Source organism: Protopterus annectens, chromosome 10.part0 (assembly GCF_019279795.1).
Source record: "Protopterus annectens isolate FY-2018-M chromosome 10.part0, PAN1.0, whole genome shotgun sequence".
Taxonomy (NCBI): Eukaryota; Metazoa; Chordata; order Ceratodontiformes; family Protopteridae; genus Protopterus; species Protopterus annectens.
In genome coordinates, this window is record NC_056744.1 from 66654915 (window position 1) to 66681172 (window position 26258).

At 39.8% G+C, this 26258-nt stretch overlaps 1 protein-coding gene across 1 annotated transcript in view; it reads right to left on the reverse strand.

The window, feature by feature from the left end:
* The window catches only part of PIK3R5 (phosphoinositide-3-kinase regulatory subunit 5), an 823030-nt gene that overhangs the window by 151428 nt on the left and 645344 nt on the right, over positions 1-26258 (reverse strand). The window contains exon 11 of the mRNA XM_044085025.1: positions 7555-8323. Coding sequence (XP_043940960.1) covers positions 7555-8323 — 769 coding nt within the window. The remainder of the gene's footprint in view (positions 1-7554; positions 8324-26258) is intronic.

The window sequence follows — 26258 nt, forward strand, 5'->3', positions numbered from 1 at the left end:
GAGACACTCCTTCTTGAAACATCAAAGGAATTGTTGTCATTGCTCATGGATATGGGTATAAATGTTTTGTATTTTAACTGCTTTTATATTCTGATGAAGTTCCTATAAGGGACAAAAATGCTTAACATATATGTATTTTTTTTTGTTTTGGTTTTAAGTGGTTTTACCAAATAAAACAGTTGCTGCTCGTGACCTACAGCCTTGGATTTGTTTTGGTTTTGAAGCCTCTTGGATTTTATGTTTTACCAGTTAACCTTTGAGAGTACCTTTATTTGTTTGGTGACACCGTGGCCACTCCTGAAAACCTTGCTGCATTGGTCAAACGCTACCATTTGTATTGGTATTAATAAATATTTAAAAATAATACATTTGGTACCCTTTAAACAGCCTTAGAGTAGCTGACTTTGGAGTTTTCTGGTGGTAGTGTAGCTACCTTATAGTTTGGGCACAGGGGGCATAGCTGGTAAATCTGTGGCAGCCATTCCCAGGTGTGTGTGCGTGTGTGTGTGTGTGTGTGTGTGTGTGTGTGTGTGTGTGTGTGTGTGTGTGTGCGTAAAAATCAAATCTCAAAGAGTGTGTGTGTGTGTGTGTGTGTGTGTGTGTGTGTGTGTGTGTGTGTGTGAGCTTCTTGGAGCAGGTACACAGAGCACTGGTTTCACAGAGAAGGTAGTGGAGGACTTGGCTTTGAACATTTAGATGAGGACTCAACTCTACAGCTGTGTTGTGTTCCCTGTGTGCTCTTAAGGGAAATTGTGCTTGGTGCAGAGAACTGCATCTTGAAATACTGTGTATATCCATTCTTATTCAAAGTGAATGCCCCTCACCAGTGTCCATGGTGAGGATTGAGGCTCCTCGATTACTGGCCCAGAGTAGGGATGCCACACAGGTAATATACTTTATCCCTACGGCAGTTACATTCATATAGTTCTTTCAGGTGCTTCATAATCTTAGTACCTGATGCAGTCTTATAATGTTTAATACGTCAGTGGAAAGTAAATTCCAAGTTACAGGCACAAGTTCAAAAGCTATTTAATAGTCCCTCCACTGTTCTCTATAACACTGTGCCAGAGGGGTCCATTTCATGTTTAAAATTACCATGATTGATAATGACATCAAAAAAACAGAACTAAAATTAAAAATACATATTGAACCTTAACATATACCATTTAGCAATTCATTCTAAATAAATTAAAGGATTTATATTATCAGTTAACAAATTAATGAATAAAAGCCTGGTGTACATTAACATTAGTGCGCCTTCAAAATATCCCAAATAACATCCAAACCAAAGGGAAAAAGTCACACAGACAAATCATTCAGTAAAATCTGCAAGAAAGTCCCAGCCAAGTTAGAGTCTTCATTGAGTGATACCTTAAACCTCCTGTAATGGAGGCCCATGGTATATATGCAATGACCCCTTAAGAACATCAAGTGTTTAGCTACAAGGCTTCTGAATGTCCATTATTTTGTTTTCTTTTTAAATCTTTATGATTACAGTCAGGCCAATAAAGCCAAACCCCACTAACTGTGGACATGCATGTTTTGTCTTTTTTATTGACCTCATCAGCACACCATAAGAGGATAGTTTGACTATACTTCAGAAACACAGGGTCTTTAAACCAAGCTGATGCTAATAAAAAGGCTGAAACATGCATGTCCACAGCCAGTGGGTTTGGTTTTATTGTCCTGAACGTAACTATAAAGACTTAAAAAGTAAAAAAAAAAAAGTAATGGACATTAAGAAGCTGAAACACTTCATGTCCTTAAGAGGTCAGTGTTCTTAAAGGACAAGTACACTGCTAGACTGGTGCCACAACATGACCCTCTTGAGCTGCTCTATACCCAACTAACAGTAGGTGTGACCCCTATCATATCCTTGCTAGCTACAGATCCACTAACATGGGTCTGGAAAACCACACCTCCTACCTAAACCTACTGGAATCTCTTAACATTCAGCGCAACACCATACTTATGGGTGACTTCAACTACTCCTCCATAAACTGGAGGACTTATATGACTCATAATTCACTTGCTCAGAGGTTTTTGGACTTCGTTAATACAAACACCCTGGAGAAACTTGTTAACTCCCCAACTAACTGCACAAATATCCTAGACCTAGTAGTCACAAACATGAGGGGATGCTGCTCCCTTCCGTGCATTAACTCCTACCTGGTAAAATACGACCACAGAATGTTCTCCTTTATTATTAAAATTAACCTACAACTTACATTAAACTCCAAACCTGTTAAGAGCTTTGCTAAGGCCAATTACCTCAAACTGACAGCTTATTAAACTTCCAAGCCCCTACGAACCCAGATGACACTGAGGCCTACTCTGAGCTGAACACAAAAGGATTATGCAACTACATTCACAGCTGCACTGAGGAGGCAGGACCTGTCTGAGCCAAACCAATGATTACTGGCAAAAATAAACCACCCTGATGTGATCATAGCATAAACAGGCTATTCGCCAAAAAAAAAAAAAATATCCACAAAGCCAAGAAGGAACAGACAAAACACTGCAAAAAGATACTCACCAGTCTAAAAAAAATAAATTAGAGAGCCACTCAAATCTGTTAAAGCAAATTATGAGGCAAAGATAGCCTACCAGGTGAATGATACCCATAAGGCTTTTTTAATTATGTTCATAGCCTCAGAGGAAATTCTCAGTAATATTGTGAGTTAATCATGAATGGCAACACTTATACCCAGCCTGAAACTATAGCAAACCTGCTAGCCTATATTTAGTTCAAACTCCCCCACCTTATCACTTCCTACCACACCCAAATAAGTACCCACAACCATCCCCCTGCCAGTCATTACAAGGGAAGATGTACTTATTATGCTTGCTAAAGCCAAACCACAGCCTCCATGGTTCCCAACAACATTCCAGGGTGCTTAATATATAGCTTAAAACAGAATCTATCAGGGCCAATAGAAACCTTCTTTAACCACAGCCTCCAGATGGGCTTTGCCCTAGAGGAATGCAGGACTGCAACAGTTGTCCCTCTGCACAAAGGGGGCACATCAACTGACCCAAGCCATAAGCTTGACCAGTCTTATCTGCACGGCCATGGAGAAAATTATCATGGATCTGATCAATAATGACATAGGAAGTCTCCACAAACTGGACCAGACCCAATTTGATTTTGCCAAAGGGAGGTCTTTCTTGCTCATTCTGTCAGACTTCTTCGAGAAAGTCCCCAGGGCTATGGATGAGGGTAAAATGGTACACACCACTTATCTAGACCTGGCCAAAGCTTTCGGCACAATCCATCACTTGGGGATCATAGCTAAGCTTACTGAGCCAGGCATAAATCCCTACATCATCAACTGGCTCTCTGACAGGGCACATGTTGTCCTGATAGGTAAATCCACTCTGATAAGAAACCTGTTACTAGTGATGTCCCACAGGGCACAATGCTGGGACCCCTCCTGTTTGATATATACTTCTCTGATGTGAACATCAATGTCGGGGTCTTCTGGCTCACCAAGTTCACTGATGGCTGTAAGCTGGAAGCAATCACTGAAACTCCAAGTGATATTGACATCCTACAGATTAGACTAAAAATGACAAACTGCAGGTGCCAAAACCATGATGATATTAAATGCTAAAAAATGCATAATCATACCCTTTGGTAAATCAGATATCCCTGCAAATTACAGTATTGATATCAAAACCCTAAAAGTAGACCCAGTGTTGAGGGACCTAGAAACACTTATAGATAACCTAAACTTTGACCACCAGGTAGCTACAGTAGTGAGGAAATCTTTCTGTGTGTCTCAACTTATAATTAAAGGCATAGCATCAAGATCAAAGGAAGTCATAGTACCACTGTACTTGGCCATCATCAGGCCCATAATCGAGTACAATGCTCCCTTCTGCATGTACCTAACCAGGCAATTGCACCAAATGGACTGGCTTCAGAGGTTTCTCACTAAAACAAATATAAACCATAAGAAACATTTCTTATGCAGACTGACTAAAGGTCCTTTCCCCTTACTCCATCTCATATTGTTTATAGAGAGGGGATTTATGACTGACTTACAAGGCATTCTCTGATCCAGCCCTGATGAAAATGTTACATATTTGCAGGAAAAATTATACAAGAGTTATGAGTTCCATGGACCTGAAACTTACTTGTAACTCTAACAGAACTTGCTGGAGAGACAGATTCTTATCCCAAAGGTTGCCTTGTCTATGGAATAAACTTTCCATCTTTGTAAAACAAAGCCAGTGCCTCACTCTCTTCAAAAATAATTTATAAATGTATGGGAACCATAAATTCCCTCCTGGGTTACTGCCCACGTCCCTTATGGACAGAGGCAGTCTGTAAAATGACTCAGGGTCCCAACACCCAAAGACCCACTACCATGATACTACCTCATCCCTTATCTGAGGAATTAAAATATAATATTATCATATCTTGTGAATTATTGGCTAGGCTTGTAAAAGCTCTTGTGCCATTTGCCTAGTAATCACCTATGAACCTATAAGCCTATGAGTTTGTTGCTGTTGCTTGCTCCTGACAAACTTGAGTAAAGTTGAGTCCTCCTAGTTGATTATGTGGAGAACGGAAGAAGAACAAGCTTCTGGGCAACTAAAATATTTGATATATTCAAAATCAATACGAATAACTCGAAATTTTTCCAAACATTTCTTGGTACACACAAATACCAAAAAATGTTAACAAAGTAGTATACAACTGCAGAAAGAGAGTGCCCTGCCTTCAACAGGGCCCTCATAACCCAAAATATTATTTGTTATTAGGGGACTTTATATTACTTACAGATCATGACTCTCTAGCCCTTTAAATTCAGGACCACCGCTGTCATGGCCACAGCCATATGGATGGGCTACCTCTCGCCTACATTCCATCTGGAAGGGATGGCAAACTAGTCTCTAGATGACTGTCACTGTTGAAGAGACACCCCAACCTCATGTGCAAAATGGGAAAAGGGGTTGGGAGTGGATAAATGGATGGAATAAATAAATTGACTATACACCTGTATCAGGGTCAGACCCCCTTGGGAAAACAGATTTTTCCTATCATCTAGGATAGTGAGGTTGCTTTGAGTCTGTGGAAGATAACAATGAGAAGAGGCAGGCAAACTGTGTCAGGTGGGAGTTTTGAAGTGGAAAATAAGTCCATACTATGAGTGCAAGAGACCAAAAGTAAAAGAAAAAAATCCAACCATAGATCTGCACTGCAACCAGACTGAAAAACTACTGGGATCTACTATAGTGCAGGAGGACAGAGAAAGAGAAGGCTATCTGCTGATGCACTTTGTGAGATACTTGCTAAATAAGGTACCAGTTACATTTCATGCCTGCTTTATTAATTCTTCTTCTTGTGACTGTGATACTTCTCAGACTACATTTTTAAATTTAGTTTAAATGAAGCAAGCTTTCAGTTTGTTTTGTTCTAGAGGAAATAAATCTTTTAGTGCTGATACCAGTAGCTCAGTCCACATGCTCATGTTCATCTGAACGTATGCGCTAATTCCATTTGAAATACTACAATATGAATATATATTAAAAAAACCTCCAACTTTAGATCATGATTCATTATTAAACATGCATTGTAAGGAAATAGTCATTTGCTTGTATGAGTTAAAAAGTAGTAAATAAAACCTAACACAAAGCAAGAACTTTGGAACTATTCAAATGTTCATGATTCATTTGAAGAAATTATATTTCATGAGCTTATTTTATTTGCATGAATCAAAATACATATATATGAAGAAATGTTGTCTAGCTTCATAATCTGTATTACCTTAATTGTATTGTTCCTATTCCTATTTTGTTAAGGCCTGTGTAAAGAAAAAAATTACAAAATAAGATTTAAATGGCTGTACAGCAGATTTCCATAATTTTGATTCAATGTATAATCGATCAAAGGTCTGTATTATAATGACGATTAGTTTTTAGACAAAGAATGTTTTGTAATAAAACAAATTCATTCTCCATGAAACATAATCTTCTTTTTCCATAACCATTCTGTTATGTAAAGGGAAATTATTGTTTTTTTTTTCTATACATCTCTGTAAATCTATGTATCTGACTGCTTCTGCTATGACTTGGCAAGAAACCAACTTGTCAAGAAAAATTAATCAGGAAATTAACTCAATGAAAAAATTAAATGTAAGCTTTTTTTTTTTTTGCATGGGACAGGCACCCTTGTACCTCTGGGGGTCTGCTACATCCCTCAAATGTATATATACCAACTCCATGACAGCAGAAATACAAAGAAGGATGACACTTCCAAAAAGAAATCACTGTATGCCATGCATATTAACATACTGCACCAGCAGTCATTTTCTAAGAAAAACTAACTGGGGAGTTCAACTTTGGTTGACCATTCACTTCACAGACGATGAATAGTAGAGGTGCCATACCCAGCCACTCACTCCAAAGAAGCCTTGTCACTTCCAGATATTTTGCCTCTCCTAAAGCCATAATCAAACAAAGTCATATATTAATCAAAATAATTAGATGGGAATTACACTGTCTGATTGTAGGTATTAAAGTTTTGTAGGAAGCAATGCACTTAAAGCAACTTGAATTGTATTATCTTAACTATAATGCAAATTCATTGTCAAAATGCACTAGAACTTCTAGGGGAAGTAGTGCTCTTCCAAACTGCCCACAGGCAAGCATGGTGTATGTGTGTGTGTGTGTGTGTGTGTGTGTGTGTGTGTGTGTGTGTGTGTGTGTGTGTGTGTGTGTGTGTGTGTGTGTGTGTGTGTGTGTGTGTGTGTGTGTGTGTGTGTGTGTGTGTGCATGTGTGTGTGTGCATGTGTGATTGTGTGTGTATGTTTGTCAGTTTGTGTATATATGTTTGTGTGAGTAGCTATGTTTGTACGTGTGTGTATGTTTGCATGTTTGTATGTTCACATGTTTGTGTATGTGCATTTATTTATGTATGTCCGGTAACAGACTAGCATGTTGTCCTGGACTGGTTTCTTTGCTTTGCACCTACTGACTGCAGGCAGAGGATCTGGCATCCCTGCAACTCTAAAGTCGATATAGTGGGTAATCAGAGAAAGAGTAAATACATTTATTCAGCAGTAACTATTTAGTGTGTAAAATCACAGACTAATGAAGACTAAGGATTATGTAATAACATAAGCATATTTTCATATCAAACCCCTCCCTGAAGGTTAAAACATGCTTTAACTAAGGACTTGTTATTTCAGACAACATCTGGAAGTAAAAGTTATAGGAAAATTAAGCTTGGTATATTCAAAACATGATAATTGTTCTAAATGCACGGAATGTCTGTTGCCAGTGAAGGCACTGCTGAATTTGTAAACTTGCCTTGTAAGAAAAAGTTCTTGCTCATTTAAAACTGCTTTTAATTATTTAGTTAAGGTATGGTTGTTTTACAGATGGATCTCATGCTGTAGGGCACACCATAGAAGGGGTTATAAGTCTGAGGTACCATAGAGATACCATAGTTTGTGTGTAATTTTATTTATTTGTAAGTTTATACTAAAAATGAATTAGCAGTACTCATGTGTGATTTTTATTGCTATAGATTACAGCGCTTACCTTAGGTTACTGTAAGCCCTGGCCACCATTCCAGAGATCCTATCAGATCCAAATACTACAACCCGCAATGCTGACATTTTGCTATCATCACTGCAGCTCAGGAAAGGTCTTCTCCTAAAAAACACAGTCTGTAATAGCTGCCTATCAAGAAATGCTGAAATAAGTGCATGCTGAGGAAGCGACTGGGACCTCTGCGATCTTGCAGGTATCCTGCACTTTTCATCAGGATAGTTCAGACTTTCAGTCCTGCGAAGAGGCAATGTCTTTGAAGTTGATGGTGGACTATCAGAAATACAGTTCACTTGGTAGCTGCTGAGGTATTTTGAGTCCCTTCTAATCACTGGGCTCTTACTTTTCATAAACCTGTATATCTTTGTGGTTAGCCGCCTTCTTGATTTTGAGGTCTTCTCTGATTTTATAAAGGAGTCTATCTGGGTTTCATCAATTTCTTCCACGTAGCCACTGTCCACGTTATCTGAAAGACTAGAGACAAATGATGCCATAGAGCACTTGGATGCTAATGACAGCATTGAATCTGTTGAGATTTTGGACACTTCTGATAAGCCAGATATAGCGGAGTCCTTGGACGCCACTGAAAATACAGAGTCTTTTGAAACAACAGAAATAACAGAAGTTCTTTCAGGACAGCACCCATCAATTTCTACATCATCATCATCATTGTCAAACTCATCTTCCTCCTCTTCATCATTTGATTCCACTTCTAGACTGGAAATTTCACACTCTGATGAGATAATCTCATTTAAGATATCTGTAGTTGAGAAAAGAGGATAGTTATAGTCATACACACATACAGTGAAAGTGCTCATGTTAGCTTCAAGGGTGGGGATAGGTCTTAATTACAAAAATAAATAAATAAATATATAAAATAAAAAACATATAGAAAGGCAGCCATGTCTAAGCATAACAGGGGTTCCTTGAAAGACCACAGAAAGTACAGTTGTGTGCACTTACCATAAATGTAGATGTTCGAGTGTATTCACTGTTGCAGTCATCACATTTGGGTTATCTGCTTGCAGTAGCCCTCAGTCGGCCTGATTATCAAAGACTTGGGTCCTGCATTGGTTCCTGTCTCATCTTCCATGACATCAGGTAGTCAGGAGTATAAAGCATGCAGCCGACGCCAATACATCAGTTTTTCTTGCCCCAGATGTCAGGTGCCCCTCTTAATGGGAAGCACATATATATATATATATATATATATATATATATATATATATATATATATATATACATATACAAGGTTATACCTCCAACAAAAAAGCAAATACACCAAAAGGCTTTTAAGTATAGTAAAGGAGAATAGAGGTATAGCCAAAAGAAGTCAGGGGGCTGGAGGGAGGGTAACCAGGACTGCAACAGTGAATACGCTCGAACATCTACATTTATGGTAAGTATACACAACTGTACTATGTTCCTTGTGTTTCACTGTTGCAGTCATTACATTTGGGTAGATTCCCAAAGCTAAGGATGGGAGGAGGAATTTAGATAGCATTAGGACCAGCTATAAGGCCCTGCAAGACTGCAGTGGCAAAACCAGTTCTGGATTTAGAGAAAATTGGCAAATGGTAATGCTTGGTGAATGTATGTACAGAACTCCAGGTAGCAGCTTCTAGGATGTCTCTGGTAGGGACACCTCTGAGAAAGGTTGTAGAGGTAGATGCAGCCCTAGTTGAATGGGGTCTAATCCCCTGTGGGATAAGTTTTCCATGGTGCTTATAGCAGAAATTAATGCAATGGCCTATTCATTTAGAAATGGTTTGCTTTGAAATAGCCTTCCTCTCTGCCCCTGCAGCAAATGCTACCAGCAGTTGTTCAGATTTCCTTTTAGGTTTAGTCCTGCCCAAGTAAAATCTAAGTTGTCTGTGCAAATCTAAGGAGTGCAGTATCCACCCCCCCTTTGTTTTGTGGATTAGAAAAGGTTGGCAAATGAATGAACTGATTAAGAGCCATACTGGATACCACCTTGGGCATGAAAGCGGGATTAGTCACAAGGGACACCTTGTCCACATGAAAGATGACAAAAGGCTCCACTGCCATAAGGGCCTGTAATTCAGATATTCTTCTTGCTGAAGTGATTGCTAAAAGGAAAGCTGTTTTCCAAGAAAGGAATTTTAAATCTGCAGTTGCAGCTGTCTCAAAAGGAGGAAGAGTGAGTTTTTCCAATACAAAATTAAGGTCCCAGGCTGGAGTTGGGGCTCTCCTGGGTGGTCATAAGTTTTTGGCCCCTTTGAGGAACTGCTTGAGCAGTGGGTGAGAAAAGAGTGATGGTTCTGTGTTGTAATGAGCTGAAATGGCTGAGGCGTGAATTCTGATGGAGGAAAAGGAAAGGCCCTTGTAAAGCATCTCTGTTAAGTATTGAAGAATCTGAGGTAAATTAGGTGCTGCTGTGGCCATCCCTTGAGTTTGGTTCCAGGCACAGAATCTTTTCCATTTTTCAGCATAAGATTTTCTAGTGCTAGGCCTCCTTGCCTCCAAAATGACATCCAGCACTTGTTTACTGAGGGATGGTAATGGAGAGATCAAGTAATTAGCCAGGCTGCCAGGTTCAGGGTTTGAAGCTGGGGGTGCAGAATCTGACTCTCCTACTGAGACAGCAGGGTAGGGGTCTGAGGTAGGTGCCATGCGGCCAGCTGTGACACACTGCGCAAAAGGGGGTAACAGTGTTGGCATAGCCAGCCTGGTGCAATCAGTAATATCCTTGGTTTGTCCTGTTTAATCTTTAGTAGTACTTTGGAGAGGAGAGGCAGAGGAGGAAAGGTATAAACTGATAGAATTTTCCACCTGAAGGACAGGGCATCCACTTTCCAAACCTGTTTGTGGGGGGTCCTTGTGCAGAATTTGTCCAATTGGTAGTTCTGGGGGGAGGCAAACAGGTCTATATCTGGGATCCCCCATTTGTTGATCAACATGTTGAAAATCTTTGGTTCCAGTTTCCACTTGTGTGGGTCCATGAGATTTCTGCTTAGTCCATTTGCCAGTGTATTTAGTTTTCCTGGCAGGAATTGAGCCTGTAGATGAACTTGATAGCTCAAGGCTGTGTTCCACAGAGCCATGGCTAGTCTGCAGAGGGGGTAAGAATGGGTATCCCCCTACTTGTTTATGTACCACATAACAGTGGTGTTGTCTGTCTTTACTATTAATTGTCCTGGAAGAATGTGGTCCTTGAAGGCTGTCAGAGCATGCTGTACAGCTAACATTTCTTTTTGATTGATATGCAGGTGCATTTGACTTGGGTTCCATTTGCCCTGAATGCACTTCCCTGCCAAGTGAGCCCCCCCATACATAGTCTGATGCATTTGTTGTTAGGAATTGGGCAGCAGGGGGTAGAGTGAATGGTAGCCCCTTGTTTTGGTGGCAGGCCTCTGCCCACCAAAGGAATTCTAACCGTAGGCAAGGTATGATAGGAATCATTGCTTCTAGATTCTGAGAATGTTGACACCATAGGCTTTTTAGATACCATTGCAGTTTCTTCATATGCAGTCTTGCATATGGAATTAGTAGAATGCAGGAGGCCATGAACCCCAAGGCTTGCAGTATTTGCCTTGCAGATAGCAGGGTTTTTGTGGCCACTAGTTTGAAGTAAGTTGTCAAATTAATTTGTTTCTCTGGTGTGAGGAAAGCCATCTGGGAAGTTGTGTTCAAGCTTGCTCTCAGGAATGTAATTTGTTGACCAGTTGTGATTTCTTTTCATTTATGGTGTACCCCAGACAAGTTAACACCTTTTGTACAAATTCCAGATGATTCAGAAGTATGTCCTGGCTTTCTGCCTGAATTAGACAATCGTCCAGGTATGGGTATATTTGAATATTTCTTTGCCTGCAAAATGCAATGGCTGGAGCTAGGCACATTGTGAATACCCTGGGCACAGCAGATAAGACAAAGGGCAGTGCAGAGAACTGATAATTTCATGCAGCCTGCTTTGAAGCGTAGGTATTTTCTGCAAGATTCCCTGATTGGGATGTGCAGGTAGGCTTCCTTTGAATCCAGTGTTGCCAACCAGGCATCTTTGCCTATCATTGGAAGCAACTGGTGAAGAGTTAGCATCTTGAATTTGGAATCACCAAAAAGGTGTTTAGGATAGACAGGTCCAGGATAGGATTGGTAACATGTGGAAGTGAAATCTGTATCCTTGGGAAACTATGTTTAAAACCCATTTGTCCTGGGTAATGAGTTCCCAGTTTTTTGCCTGCAGAGCAATCTTTCCCCCTAAAGGAGCAGTCAGTTGAGAAGTGCTTAGAAGTACTAAAGTTGTCATTGAGACAGCTTACCATAGAGGGGAGTCTTACTACTCCCTGATTTGGAAGTGGGAGCCCCCCACTGCTTAGTCCTGTGTGTACCCTGGGACTGAAGCCTGGGTGTTCTGCTGGTTCTGGGTTTGAACTGAGAAGGCCTGGAAGAGACAGGAAAGGACCAAATTTTTGAGGGCCAATGCCTACTAAATCTAGGAGGCTGCACTTATAAGAAATCTTTAACAGTTTGCATAGATTTAGCTTTTTCCTCCAACTTTTTAAGAACTTCTTCTGCTTTGTCGCCAGACAGGCGGTCTTGATTTAAGGGAGCATCCAGCAATTTAGTTTTAACATGATCTGGCAAAGATTGCTCGTTAAGCCAAGCATGCCTTCTAAGTACAGAACCGGTGACAGCAGCCCTGCAAGCAAGGGTGCCCACAGGCAGGTGCAAGGGAGTGCACTTGCACCCCCCTGCAATCTGCTGACTAGTTAATCTTTTAATTTTAAAAAGTTATTTGGGCGTTCTTCTTTAAGAACGCCCTTCAAGTCCACGCGCAGATGCTGACATCATCGTGCGGTGCACAGCTTGCGAGCGGGAACTGAAACGGACAGTTTCAGATGGGTTTACTTTACCTGTGCAAGCGGGAACTGAAGGGTTTACTTTACCTGTGGACTTCATTGAAGATAACAGGTGTGTGTGTGCGTGTGTGCGTGTGTGTGTGTGTGTGTGTGTGTGTGTGTGTGTGTGTGTGTGTGTGTGTGTGTGTGTGTGTGTGTGTGTGTGTGTGTGTGTGCATTCTGATTGCATATAAGCTCATATTCCCAAAGTGCCACCTGTTGCTTTGCTATTGCTTCTGTACTGCTGCGACTTATTTCATTAATGTTATTTTATAAATGTATATTGTGATCAGTGCTTATGTGTTTAGTAAGAAACATCCCTGTCATAATCCTCCTTACCAGAAATAATAGTTGTACCATGTGCAGCTACCGGTATATTTTCAGAATGGAATTGTATTTGTTATTTATTTGTTTGTTATCTAAAATACTGTGCATGTAGGCAGCAGTGGCTGGGGGGTAGATTTCAGCATTATTTTTTTTAATTACAATAACTGATGATAATTAAAGTTAATAATACCAAAAATACAAAATACCACAGTATGCTGCTTATTTATCAAAAATTCATAGTACTTTGTGCAGACCAAGGTTAGAGCACTTTCTTGATTCTGGTGAATGGCAGCTAAAGGTTTTATGCACATTGTAACATTAACTCATGATACCCCAACATTAACCTTATTGTTGTTGTGGACTTCACTGAAGATAACGTGTGTGTGTGTGTGTGTGTGTGTGTGTGTGTGTGTGTGTGTGTGTGTGTGTGTGTGTGTGTGTAATGCCCCAGGTGCTACATGGTGGTGGGTAGAGAATAAGGCTTGAACCCTGTACCTTGGGCCCAGGTTGCAAGAGTCTGAATTCCCTACACACCACCATCTGTAAAAATGTTGCAGATTTTTCCCTCATACTTGTTCTGTTCCTCATAAAATCTGTGTTTTTTGTATTTTTATGTCCTTGCAAAGCCAGTAGTGCATGGATGCAGCGGTAGCATTTTTGCCTGACAGCTACATGTTCTCTGGTTTGATTCTTGGCTGGGGTACCTTATATCTTATGTGTGGAGTCTGTATGCCCTCCCTGTTTTTGTTTCCTCCCATCTTACAAAGACATGTCTGTCTGGAGTGTTTCTCCCTGGGCCTCTGCTAAAAATTAGCTTTTGTTCCAACAGACTTTCCTGGTTAACAAATGTTAAAAATGACATGCATTTGAATATCAGACTTCATATTCTTCAGAAAGTGCATGGTAACACAAAAGCTTTTATTCTAGCAATTTTCTAAGTGTATAAGATGAATATTTGAAATTTGTCCCTATTTTTGGGACTGTATTCCCCCATTATTGGCTTCATCCAGGTTTTGTGCTAAGGTTGAGAGCTATGGTAAGAAATGAATATGTTTGGGGGTGATATTCCCCCATTACTGGCTTTGTCCGGGTGTTTTTTGATAAGAGGTTGAGAGCTATGGTGAGAACAGAATTCACTGAATGTTTGGGGGGGCTAGATTCACCCATTATTGGCTTTGTTCAGGTGTTTTGTGCTAAGAGTTTGACAGCTGTGCTATGGTGAGAACTGAATTCACTAAATGGTAGCCATTTAAGTTTCCATCTTCCTCTTTCACAAAACAGCTGATTTGGCATAGTGGTATGTTGCTCTGACTGTTTTGCATAGGGTCCCCTGGGTTCAAGATGTGGCAGTGAAATGTATGGTGGTAACGCAGCATTTTATTCTAGCAACTTTCCAACATTATACAAGCAATGTTTAAAATGTGTCCCTGGTTTTTGGCCTTTTGCCCCCCCCCCCCAATAAAGTTTGGCTTTTTTCCATATTTCTTGTGCTGCAAAGTTCAGAGATACAGCTGAGTGCCGAGTAGATTTTACAAGAAACTGAGAGCTGCAGGGGAACAAAAGTTTAGTGCTGATTATGCTTAGTCTGCTTGCATTGTTAATAGCACAACAGGTAGTGTACTTGCTCTTGATGCTAAAGGCTGTGGGTTCTACTCCCACAGTAGGTAGATGCATTGCTGATACTGTACTGTGTTGTAAAGGGGGTGGATGCTGCAGTCCTTTTTGGCAAAAATACCTAGTAACTATGAACCTGTTATTAGTTTGCCATCAATTCCCTATTGCGGTATTACTAGCTTATCATTTTTTAATGCATGCAACATAAGCAATTTATTCTTCAAGGGCAACAGGCACTTTATTGTAGATGAAACAATGACATATAAAGTTGTTTGCTAGCAGCAATCTCTTTATTAGTTACAGATTTCTTTAATGTGGATTTTACTACTTCAGAGATTGTGCATATTTACTGATACTGGTGGACTATAGAAGGTTGAGTAGACTTTTTATGATGGAAATGTTCTGAATTGGGCAGTTTTGTCATTGGTGTGTGCATTTTGTTTCATTGTTTACTGGAAAAATGTTCAAAACAATAAATTTAAAATGCCCTCTAACAACTGTACTGTATTGTACAAGGAATATAATGTAATACAGTCAGGAAGGTGTATCAAAGAGCATGTGCATGTTTCATGTTCAAGGGGCCTATGATTTTGAAAACAGCCCAGAGTTAATCTGCCACTGGCAAAATGTATTTTCTTTGAATGTGGGTTTCAATGCTGTTTCAATGCATGTGAGTTTCAAGGGCAGAGAAGTTTTAATGCTAAGTCTATTTTCATTGTGAGACTGCATTGCTTTGTTTAACAGGTACCTATTAGGTTTTGTGCTGTAAAATGCAAAATAAAACTTTCAAATGAAATCTAAATCATCGCAGAAGTAAAGCAGTATGCACATTACAGTGTTTATGGCAAATGGGGCAAAATAACCAAGGAATGGGACATTGGAATGGCTGCAGGGGGGAGGCTTCATTCGACCATGATTTTGTGAGGGGGGGTAGCAAACTCAGACAGCCCCGATTGAACTATACCTCTCAGTTGTCCATATTTATGCAGAATGAAAAGATATTTGCTTCTTATTTTTGTTTTTTTTTTCTCATAAAATTTGTGGTTTTCTAGCAAATCATTTAGGAATGAAGTCACTTAATGACAGACATTGAGTTTCAGACGTCATAACCTTCAGAAAAATGCAAGCTAATGCAAGACCTGTTATTCTATCAACTGTCTTAAGTTTAACTAAGAGCAATTTTCAGTAGTGTTTCTATGTTCCCCCAATATATTTGGCCTTGTCCAGATTTCCTGCATTAAGAGGTTGAGAGGTATGTGCAAATCGCTTTGTAGAATTCGGAATATCCAAACATCTCAATTGTCCCCAATTTTGGCTCAAAATGTTGCTCTCCCCTAATAATCCCTCCGCAAAATTGCAATCTTGGAAGAAAATGTGGAGGGTTTACAATTATATATAACTGTAATGATCAGAGTTATTACTTTTATTTCAGAAATGCATGTAGATACTCTTTATTTTGTTAGCTGATCGAGTTAACAGTGTTAATATTAAAAAGTGTCCCTTTTTTGACAGGTTCCCAGCTGTATTGTGTGGCAACTTTATATTTTTGCATCACATTTTTGGTCTGTTTTTCATAAAATTGTGGTTTTCTGGCAAATTAGTGGCAAGTCATTAAAGACTGAAGTTAGAAAATAATGGCAGACATTTGAGTTTCAGATTTCATACCTTTCAGAAAATTCATACTAATGCAATACCTACTACTGTTCTATTATCTAAGTTAATAAGAGCAATATTTAAAAATTGTCCTTATTTTTAGGCCTGTGTCCCAATTCTAGTTCTATGTATGGCTTTTTCCAGATTTCTTGTTCTGAAGTTGAAAGGTATGAGTGTCAGAGCCATCACTGTCAGCCAGAGACATTTCAAATTGTGACATACTTGTTGCACCCCACACCCCATTGTAGTGGCTCTGAATGTGTCCAAGGAAGGCAAGGAGCAGTTATGCAGTGTAAGTGTGCAGAGTATTCCCCCATCCAAGGTAGATCACAAGTACGACCGTGGCTTTTCATCTATCCTTGATTTTGCAGAATGTTCTGGTTTTCTGTCATATTTTTATACTGTTGATTTATGCTTCTTATTATTCAGGAAATACATGCTGTCACAGTGCCCTGTTGCTCTGTTTTAAGTAGCAATGATTTAATGACCATCAGGTAAGCTTGTCGGAGATTGTAAGATGCAAGTAAGCCTTAATAAGCATACTGTTAAATAATTACCAACACTGAAAGCCTTTTTGTTGTTGCCATGCAGAGAATATTTACATAACTAGATAATGTACAAGCCTTAGGTATTGAAATGCATATGACAGTATTTGTAATAACAGGACAGGATTACAATATTTTCAGAAGCTCATTACATTTGTTGGAGACTTGCAGTCATCTTTGCAGGCTTACCTGTAAACTAAACAGAATGCCAATCTATCATGTGTGGTCCATAACTTGTGCAGGAATCCTTTAAGCAATTTATCTTGAGCTTGTTTCTTGCTTGCTGTTCATTTTTTACTTTGATCATGTCTTCCCTATGAACCAGGTCTTTTTTGGATAAAAAACAAATATTGTCTGTATAAGAAGGAGGTAGCATACCCCTCAGCTGTCCAGGTTTTTGCAGAATGTCCAGATTTTTTGCCCCATATTCTTCCTAAAAAGGATTGAAGTTGCTAAATAATGACAGACATTTGAGTTTTAGATGTCATATCCTATAGAAAAATGCATACAAACATCATCATCATCTTCTTTCGGTCACCACAGCAGATCATCTGTTTCCATTTCTTCCTGTCCTCTGCATCTTGCTCTGTCACACCAACCACCTGCATGTCCTCTCTCACCACATCCATAAACCTTATCTTAGGCCTTCCTCTTTTCCTGTTACCTGGTAGCTTCATCCTTGGCATCTTTTTCCCAATATACTCAGCATCCCCCCTCAGTACATGTCCAAACCAACGTAATCTTGCCTCTCTGGCTTTGTCTCCAAACCTTCCAACCTGGGCTGACCATCTAATATACTTATTCCTAATCCTGTCCACCCTCATCACACCCAGTGCAAATCTTAACATCTTTAACTCCTGCCTTTTTGTCAGTGCCACTGTCTCCAACCCATATAACATAGCTGGTCTCACTACCCTCTTGTAGACCTTCCCTTTCACTCTTACTGGTACTCGTCTGTCACAAATCACTCCTGACACTCTTCTCCACCCACTCCATCCTGCCTGTACTCTCTTCTTCACCTCTCTTCCACACTCACCGTTACTCTGAACTATTGATCCGAAGTATTTAAACTCATCCACCTTCGTCACCTCTACTCCTTGCATTCTCACCATTCCTCTATCCTCCCTCTCATTCACACACATGTCTTAGTCCTGCTGACCTTCATTCCTCTTCTCTCTAGAGCATATCTCTAACTCTCCAGGGTCTCCTCCACCTGTTCTCTACTCTCACTACAGGTCACAATGTTATCTGCAAACATCATAGTCCACGGGGACTCCTGTCTGATCTCATCTGTCAACCTGTCCATCACCATTGCAAATAAGAAAGGGCTCAGAGCTGATCCTTGATGTAACCCCACCTCCACCTTAAACGCATCTGTCACTCTCACCGCTGTCACACTACCCTCGTACATATCCTGTACCACTCTTACATACTTCTCTGACACTCCTGACTTCCTCATACAATACCACAACTCCTATCTAGGCACCCTGTCATATGCTTTCTCTAAGTCTACAAAAACACAATGCAACTCCTTCTGACCTTCTCTGTACTTCTCCATCAACACTCTCAGAGCAAACATTGCATCTGTAGTGTTTCCCGGCATGAAACCATACTGCTGATCACTAATCATTATGTCCCTTCTTAACTTAGCTTCCACTACTCTTTCCCATAACTTCATGCTTTGACTGATCAATTTAATCCCACTGTAGTTACTACAGATCTGCAGATCACCCTTATTCTTAAAAATCGGTACCAAAACACTTTCTCCATTCCTCAGGCATCCTCCCACTTTACAAGATTTCATTAAACAATCTAGTTAAAAACTCCACTGCCATTTCACCTAAACACCTCCATGCATCCACAGGTATGTCATCTGGACCAAAAGCCTTTCCATTCTTCATCCTCTACATAGCTATCCTTACTTCCTCCTTGCTAATCCATTGTACTTCATGATTCACTATCCCCACATCATCCAACCTTCTCTCCCTCTCATTCTCTTCATTCATCAACCCCTCAAAGTACTCATTCCATCTCCTCAACACACTCTCCTCGCTTGTGAGTATGTTTCCCTCATTATCCTTTATCACCTTTACCTGCTGCACATCTTTCCTAGCTCGGTCCCTCTGTCTAGCCAGTCGGTAAAGGTCCTTTTCTCCCTCCTTAGTGTCCAACCTTTCATACAACTCTTCATACACCTTATCCTTAGCCTTCGCCACTTCTCTCTTTGCCATGCACCTCATCTCCTTATACTCCTGTCTACTTTCTTCATCTGTCTGACAATCCCACTTCTTCTTTGCAAACCTCTTTCTCTGTATACTCTCCTGTACTTCCTCATTCCACCACCATGTCTCCTTATCGTCCTTCCTCTGTCCAGATGTCATACCAAGCACCTTTCTAGCCACCTTCCTTACTAGCTCTGCTGTAGTTACCCAGCTATTTGGTAACTCTTCACTGCCACCCAGTGCCTGTCTTAACTCATCCCTGAACTCCACCTCACAATTACCCTTTTTCAATTTCCACCATTCGATCCTTGGTGCTGCCCTCACACTCCTCCTCCTCTTCTTGATCACCAACGTCATCCTACAAACCACCATCCTATGCTGCCTAACTACACTTTCCCCGGGCACCACTTTACAGTCCCCAATCTCCTTCAAACTGGCCCTCCTACATAAGATATAATCCACCTGTGTGCATCTTCCTCCACTCTTGTATGTCACCCTATGCTCCTCCCTCTTGTTAAAATACATATTCACCACAGCTATGTCCATCCTTTTCGCAAAATCCACTACCATCTGACCTTCTGCATTCCTTTGTTTAACACCATACCTACCGTTGTCATCCATTCCTCTGTTCCCTTCACCAACATGACCATTGAAATCTGCTCCAATCACCATTCTCTCACCCTTGGGTAAAGTCATCACCACTTCATCCAACTCACTCCAAATTTTTTCTTTCTCATCCATCGCATACCCAACTTGAGGAGCATATGCACTAACAACATTCATCATTACACCATCAATTTCCAGCTTTATAAACATCACTCTATCTGACACTCTTTTCAACTCCAAAACACTCTTAGCATACTTTTCCTTCAGGATAACTCCTACACCATTTCTCCTCCCATCCACGTTATGATAAAACAATTTGAACCCACCTCCGATACACCTAGCCTTACTCCCCTTCCATCTGGTGTCTTGCACACACAATATACCAACCTTCCTTCTGCCCATCATATAAAATGCATATTAACATAAATCCTGTTATTCTAGCAATGTTTTAAGTTCATGAGAGCAATATTTATAATCTGTCCCTATTTATGTTGGGCTTTGTCCAGATTTCTTGCAGAGGTTGAGGTGTGTGAGAGAAAGTGAAATGCCCTATTTAGAGTTAGCAGGTGGAATTTATTTTCAAGTGTATTTTCAAGGAATTGTGAGCTTCAAGGGAAGAGAAGTTTACTGCTGCTCATGCTAAGTCTGCTTAAAATATGCAACTGTTTTGTTTAGCAAATGGTATCATTATTGTGGTATACAATTTTAAAGCAGTGTTAGTAGTACAGTAGGTAGCATACTTGCATCTTGATGCAGAGGGCTATAGGTTCTACTCCCACAACATGTAGATTTGTATTTTCAGGGGGTGGAGTGCTGCAGTCCTGGCTATGTCTTCCTTTGGATGAAATGCCTAATAACTCTGAACTTGTTTTTCAGCTTACCACCCATTCTGTATTACAAATATACCAGGTTACCATTTTTAATGTAACATAGGCAATGTATTCTTCAAGGGCAGCAGGCACTGAATTTGTTGATGAAATGCTGAAGTATAAAGTTGTTTTCTAGCAACAACCTCTTAATTAGTTTCAGATCTCTATAATGTGGAATTATTTAGATGACTTTTACTTCTGCAGAGATTGTGCATACTGACTGACATTGATGGATTGTAATGACAAAAGTTTAAGTGGCCTTTTATGGTTGAAATGTTTTGAATTGGGCAGTTTGTCATTATTGGCTCATATGTTTTGTTTCATTTGTTTGCTGGAAAAACATTCAAAACTATAAATTTAAAACACAGTCTAACAAGTGGTGCTGTATTATAGAAGGGATATAATTAAATTATTTTATATTATAATTAATACAATCTGTATATAATAACCGTGCATAATCATATGTATGGCTACTCTTGCTTATCACAGTAACAGGAAGGATACTGTAATGGCTGTGTCAAGAAAAAAGGTCTAAAGCTTTTAGTTAAGCATATATTGAAGTTGTTCACATCAGTGATAATGCAGACCCAGTTTCATATAACTTAAGGGTTAACCACACAAAATCAGAAAACCCCCAGAATTTCCCTTGCCCACTCAGTAAAACTAATCTTGAAAAAAAAATTAATGTGCATATATTAGGGCTATTGGAATTATCTATAAAAAGATGAAGTGATGATTTGCAACAATGTCAATGTTGGGATTATGAAGAAATGCTCGATTAAGCATTAATTAAAAGATATACATAATTTAGTGAATGCACACAGTTTAAGTTAAATACAGCTATAATGTGTCGTGCATTCAGAGCACAGAATGCCAGCTTTTATTTCAACAGCATCTTGTGTTACTGAGAGCTAATCTTGGATGCCAAAGAACACTAGTGTTATAAACTAATCTGTTTAAATCTGTATAATCTGAACAGGCTCATGAGACTCGGTTTAGTGTCCTACATGAAAAATACTGAGCTAATGAACACTATTCCCCAGTAGTTGTTTCTAAGTCACTTACAAATAAATAAATAAAATAAGGGGAAGTATTTTGAGGTAAAACAAATATCTTGTCTTTATGGTAGGTAAAAAGTAAAACTCTGTTAGTACCCAAGTAAATAAAATGATTATGAGCAATGAATGAGAAATTATTCCAGTATAGAGAACTGAACAGCCAAGCCTTCTTGATCAGAATTCAAAAGGGCTGCCAGCTGAAAGTTCCCTTGAGTTAGTTGCAATGTACATGGGGTATGTAAAAAAATTTATCATGGATTCCTAATTAAATCTAGATACCTGTAATCATTGTAGAAGTAAAGCATAAGACAGTATGCACACTGAGAATTTTGAACAGTGTTTATGGCAACTGGAGAGAAATAGCCAAGTAATGGGACCCTGTAATGGCTGTGTGGGGGTGGGGCTCCGTGGGTGGAGGGGGTGGGGCTCCACGGGTGGAGGGTTGGTGCTCCGTGAGTGGAGGGGGTGGGGCTCCATGGGCGGGGCTCTGCGTTTGCACCCCCCCTGCAAAAAATCCTGCGGGCTCCCTTGCCTGCAAGATGCCTCTAGTGAATCAAAACCACATTGCAAAGTATGCTTTCCAGCCTGTTCAGCAGAATGCATTAAATCCTGTAAATCCTTATTTTCAGCATAATCAGGAATCAACATCATTTTCTGTTTATGCAATCCAGTAATATGCTGCTGACACTTTATATGAAACTAGCAATTTAAGGCCCTGATGGCCAAAGTTGCAGAGGTGTATACATTCTTACCCATCTATCCAGGGCCCTGGAATCTCTATCAGAGGGGGTAGGATTTTTGGCAGTAGTAGCTTTAATGCCCTTGGGTCCCTGTGAAATGGTCTCAGGATCCGCAGTAGGATTTTTAAAAAGGAACTTGTGAGAATCAGGAACCCTGTAATATCCATCAGGTTTTCTGGGAGCAGGAGGTAAAGAGTCAGGGGCCAAGCTAGATTCCAAAAAGGCATTGTCAACAATGTCCAGCACAGGAGGGATAGCTAAAGGACTGTGTTGGGGCAGGAGTAAGAAATCTCTAAGCCTCTTTTTAGAATCAGAGTAATCCTGGCTTTCCCAGTGAAAATGCTCCCTAAGAGTATGCAAGGTTTCACCAAAAGAAATATCCTCTGGGGGAGAAGCAGAGGGAATAGAGTCCTCTACATCAGAATCCTCATAGGTAGATAAGGGTAAATCCTGGTCATCAGAGGTGACAGAAATTTCAGAATCCTGGTCAGAAGAATCATAAGCAAATTCAGTCCTAGGTCACTTAGAGGGGAAGTTTGGCTTCCCCTGATTAAAGTAATAAGGTCTTCAGCCATTCTTATAATTTGTTGTTTAGGCATAGAGCTCTGACCATGCGGTCTGGGCATCGGTTTCCTAGGCATGGTTCTAGTTTTAGGCCTAGAAGAAGAAGATGGCGTTGGTTTAATATGGAAGTCAGTAGGCCTGAATACACCCTCAGAAGTCAGTGCCTGCACAGCGACTCCGGACTCATCCAACGTAGAGACATCCGCAGGTTCCACAGTTGAAGCATCTCACGGCATACCGGTCTCCGAATAGGTCTCAGTAGAGGTCAGCAAATCTGAAGTAGCAGGTATCATGGGCTGCGAAAGTGCCTCACTGAGTACTGGCAAATTGGCAACTAGCTTAGGAGAAGCGTTGTCGGCAGCTTTGGACCTAAGTGGCCTATCTCTGTCTTTATCTTTGCATTTTTTCAGAATGCCAGTAGTCGGGTGGCTTACCGAAGACATATATGGATAATTGAATCGAGTACCAAAATATTTAAAAGCGAAAATGTACTGGCGACGAATAGTTGGTGGTTTATAAGGCACAAAACCGACAGCGAGGTATGTCGTGGTCAGGGCCTTGACAAGGAATACAGTATGAATGAAAATCTTTATGAGGTATTTGCTTTCCACAAGAAATACAATTACTGACTTTTACTGACATCGGTTTAGAGCAAGAAAAAGTTTCCCCAAGAGGGTACTTAGCTTTAGTTGAAGACTACAGTTCTGAAACTCGAAAATGAAACTTTTAGGCATCAGTCGACTGACAATTGCGAACTGCTTTTGCTTCGGGCACCGCAAGGCAAGAAAGACTGATGTAATGGCGTCGGCTGCATGCTTTATACCCCTAACTACCTGACGTCATAGAAGATGAGACAGCAACCGACGCAGGACCTAATACTTCGATAATCAGGCTGACTGAGGGCTACTGCAAGCAGATAACCCAAATGTGATGACTGCAACAGTGAAACATGAAGAACATCTGAAGATGTGATGGGAGTGACCATGTAATTGAAGGGGAAACCACTTAGTACACTTTAAGGCTGCAGAGGAAGAGTCAGTGTTGATATTGCCTCTCCCTTGTGAGCACACAGACTTTCATTCAGGATGATAGATGGTGAGCAGATGGTGCAATACTTTGTGTGTAAATGGCTGAAGGGAGGATTGGTAGAAAGTGGGCAACCATGGTACCAACAAGCTTCATGCCTGTCTGTATGTTGTCTCCCTCCATTTGCCTCTCACCTACAGCAGTGACCATCCTGTCACTATCAAGGAAAGGAATGGGAACAACAATCATTAGAGGACGGCTATTGGTTAGCAGGTATTTACTTACTGGTAGAATAAACATATTTAGTACAATTAAGACTATGTTTTATTCTGTATAATACAGAAGCCCATTTGTTTATTTTATCATGTCATTCAGAATGTTTCGTACTTTTTTTCCTGATTTCATTATAGCCCTACAGAATATAATGTTTGAGCAGAATGACCATTATAAGATTAGAAACGAAAGCATAATAAAATGTACAGAGCAGAAGCCATAGTTATGTTGTAAAACATCTGTTAGTCTGCATACCGTGAGTTCAGTGGGTGTGTATAATTCATTTCAGTAAATTGTATTAAATGAAATGTTATATCACAAAGTATCATTTCTTTTCCTAAACATTTCCCATGATTAGTGGAAATACGATAATAACATTATTTTAGAAAATGGCATTTAAAAAGTAAGAACTTGTGGGCTATGCCTGAAGTGAATGCATCTGTTGTGGTATTTACTTTTGTGTAAATATGTTATATCTACAGCATCAGGCAAACAGAAAAACATGACATTTATTAGGTAATATAGCAACAGTATAACAAACAAAGAAACCAGTAAGTCAAAGTATGAATTATACATATAAAGTATAACCACTTGTTACAGACAATGATACAGTCAAAATTCTTTGGGCTCCATCTGTAAAATGGCATAAGCAAAATTTGGAGGGTATACAATATTGTAGGTCTATATCTTTCTAAAAGAAACATTTTCAGAAAGTGTTTGGCTCAATGCATTAAGCCAAAAGTAATTTTACTGCACAGAAAGGATCTACTTCTTTAATTAGTACACCTAACCTTGGCGTTATCCAGACAGTGAATGTAGCTATAAGACATTATTAATTCATGAAAATGACATTCTCCCAAATAATTATTGCAAATTTTGATGCAAAGTTGTGGTGTTTCGTAAACTATATTTAAGCACTGGAAAGATATTAAGTTGCCACTTGATTTTTCACAGCTGATTTTCCGCAGCACAAACATTTTTATGATTATATCAAACAGAAAAACAACTACAAATAAATCATCAGCATTCCATGACAGAGGCAGTTTAGCCAGTGAAATAACAGTTAACTGTTCTTATAACCCCAAGTTACATCATCTTCTCTTGCAGCCTCATTAACAGAAAAGGACTGTGTCTGAATCGGGTCTATATTATTTCTTCGACAGCTTAAGTTGTCGAATGTTCAATGATCAACACCTAATTGAAGTTTTAAAATCACAAACAGACATATAAGCAAATTCTTTCCTCTGAAAAGAATTTGCTTGGCCATTATCGGGGATTTTTCCTTTCCCCAATGTAGAGTGATCCCACAGTTGGTATATTTTGTTAGGGGGGCTGTGGGGGCACAGCCCCCCACGTTGGGGGTGTGGGGAGGGCAAAGACCCCCACTATATTTAGGTTGAAAAGTTCATTTTATTTCCGGACGGCCTAGTGAATTCTTTCCTGAGGAAAGAATGTTCTTATATGGCCGTTCTCGATTTTGAAACTTCAACACTTAGGTGTCAATCATTAAGCATTCGACAACCTAAGCTGTCAAAGAAATAATATAGACCCTCTGAATCAGAAGCCCTTTGAGGAAAGGTTGCATTGCCTAAATCCATACTGTCTAGGGAGTAAGATAGAGTATATTACAGGACAGAGGCATGTAAATGTCTCACAGAGCTAAATAAGGAACATAAAGACAGCCCACTTTACTTGAAATATGCTGGCACATTTAAAGATTATAACATTTAACTGCTGCTGAAAGCATTAAAGTTAATTAGAGTATGTGCGACTTATGCATTGCCACTCTGATTGGAGAATGAATGTTCTCTAGCAGGTTGTTAATATACAGGTAATGCCCACTGAAAAATTAGCCCACCACTTCACAGCAGCATATTAAGTTGCTGTAGATCTTGGACTAAAAGAAAACTAATGTCTACCATTATTTTTCACTCACTAAGCAGTGGTTTTGCTTTTTAGTGAGTGTAAAATAAATAAAAAATAGAATGCTTGTGTGTGTGTGTGTGTGTGTGTGTGTATGTGTGTGTGTGTGTGTGTGTGTGTGTGTGTGTGTGTGTGCGCACACACGTTTATGTCTATGTGTGCGAGTGTACAGTATGTGCGTGTGAAAGTGAGATCGAGCCATTACTTTACACTCCCTAAGCACCGCTTTTACTGTTTAGCAAGTGTAAAATTAAAAGAAACATTAAAAAAAAAAAAGAAAAGCATGCATTGGGCCTTAGAAGAAAAAGTTGTGTGTCATGTTGGACATCAGAACACAGCTGGGCGTGTGCTATTTACACAGTAACACACACCTTGTTGGGCATTAATTATTGCTTAAGTTCTATTTACATGGCTAA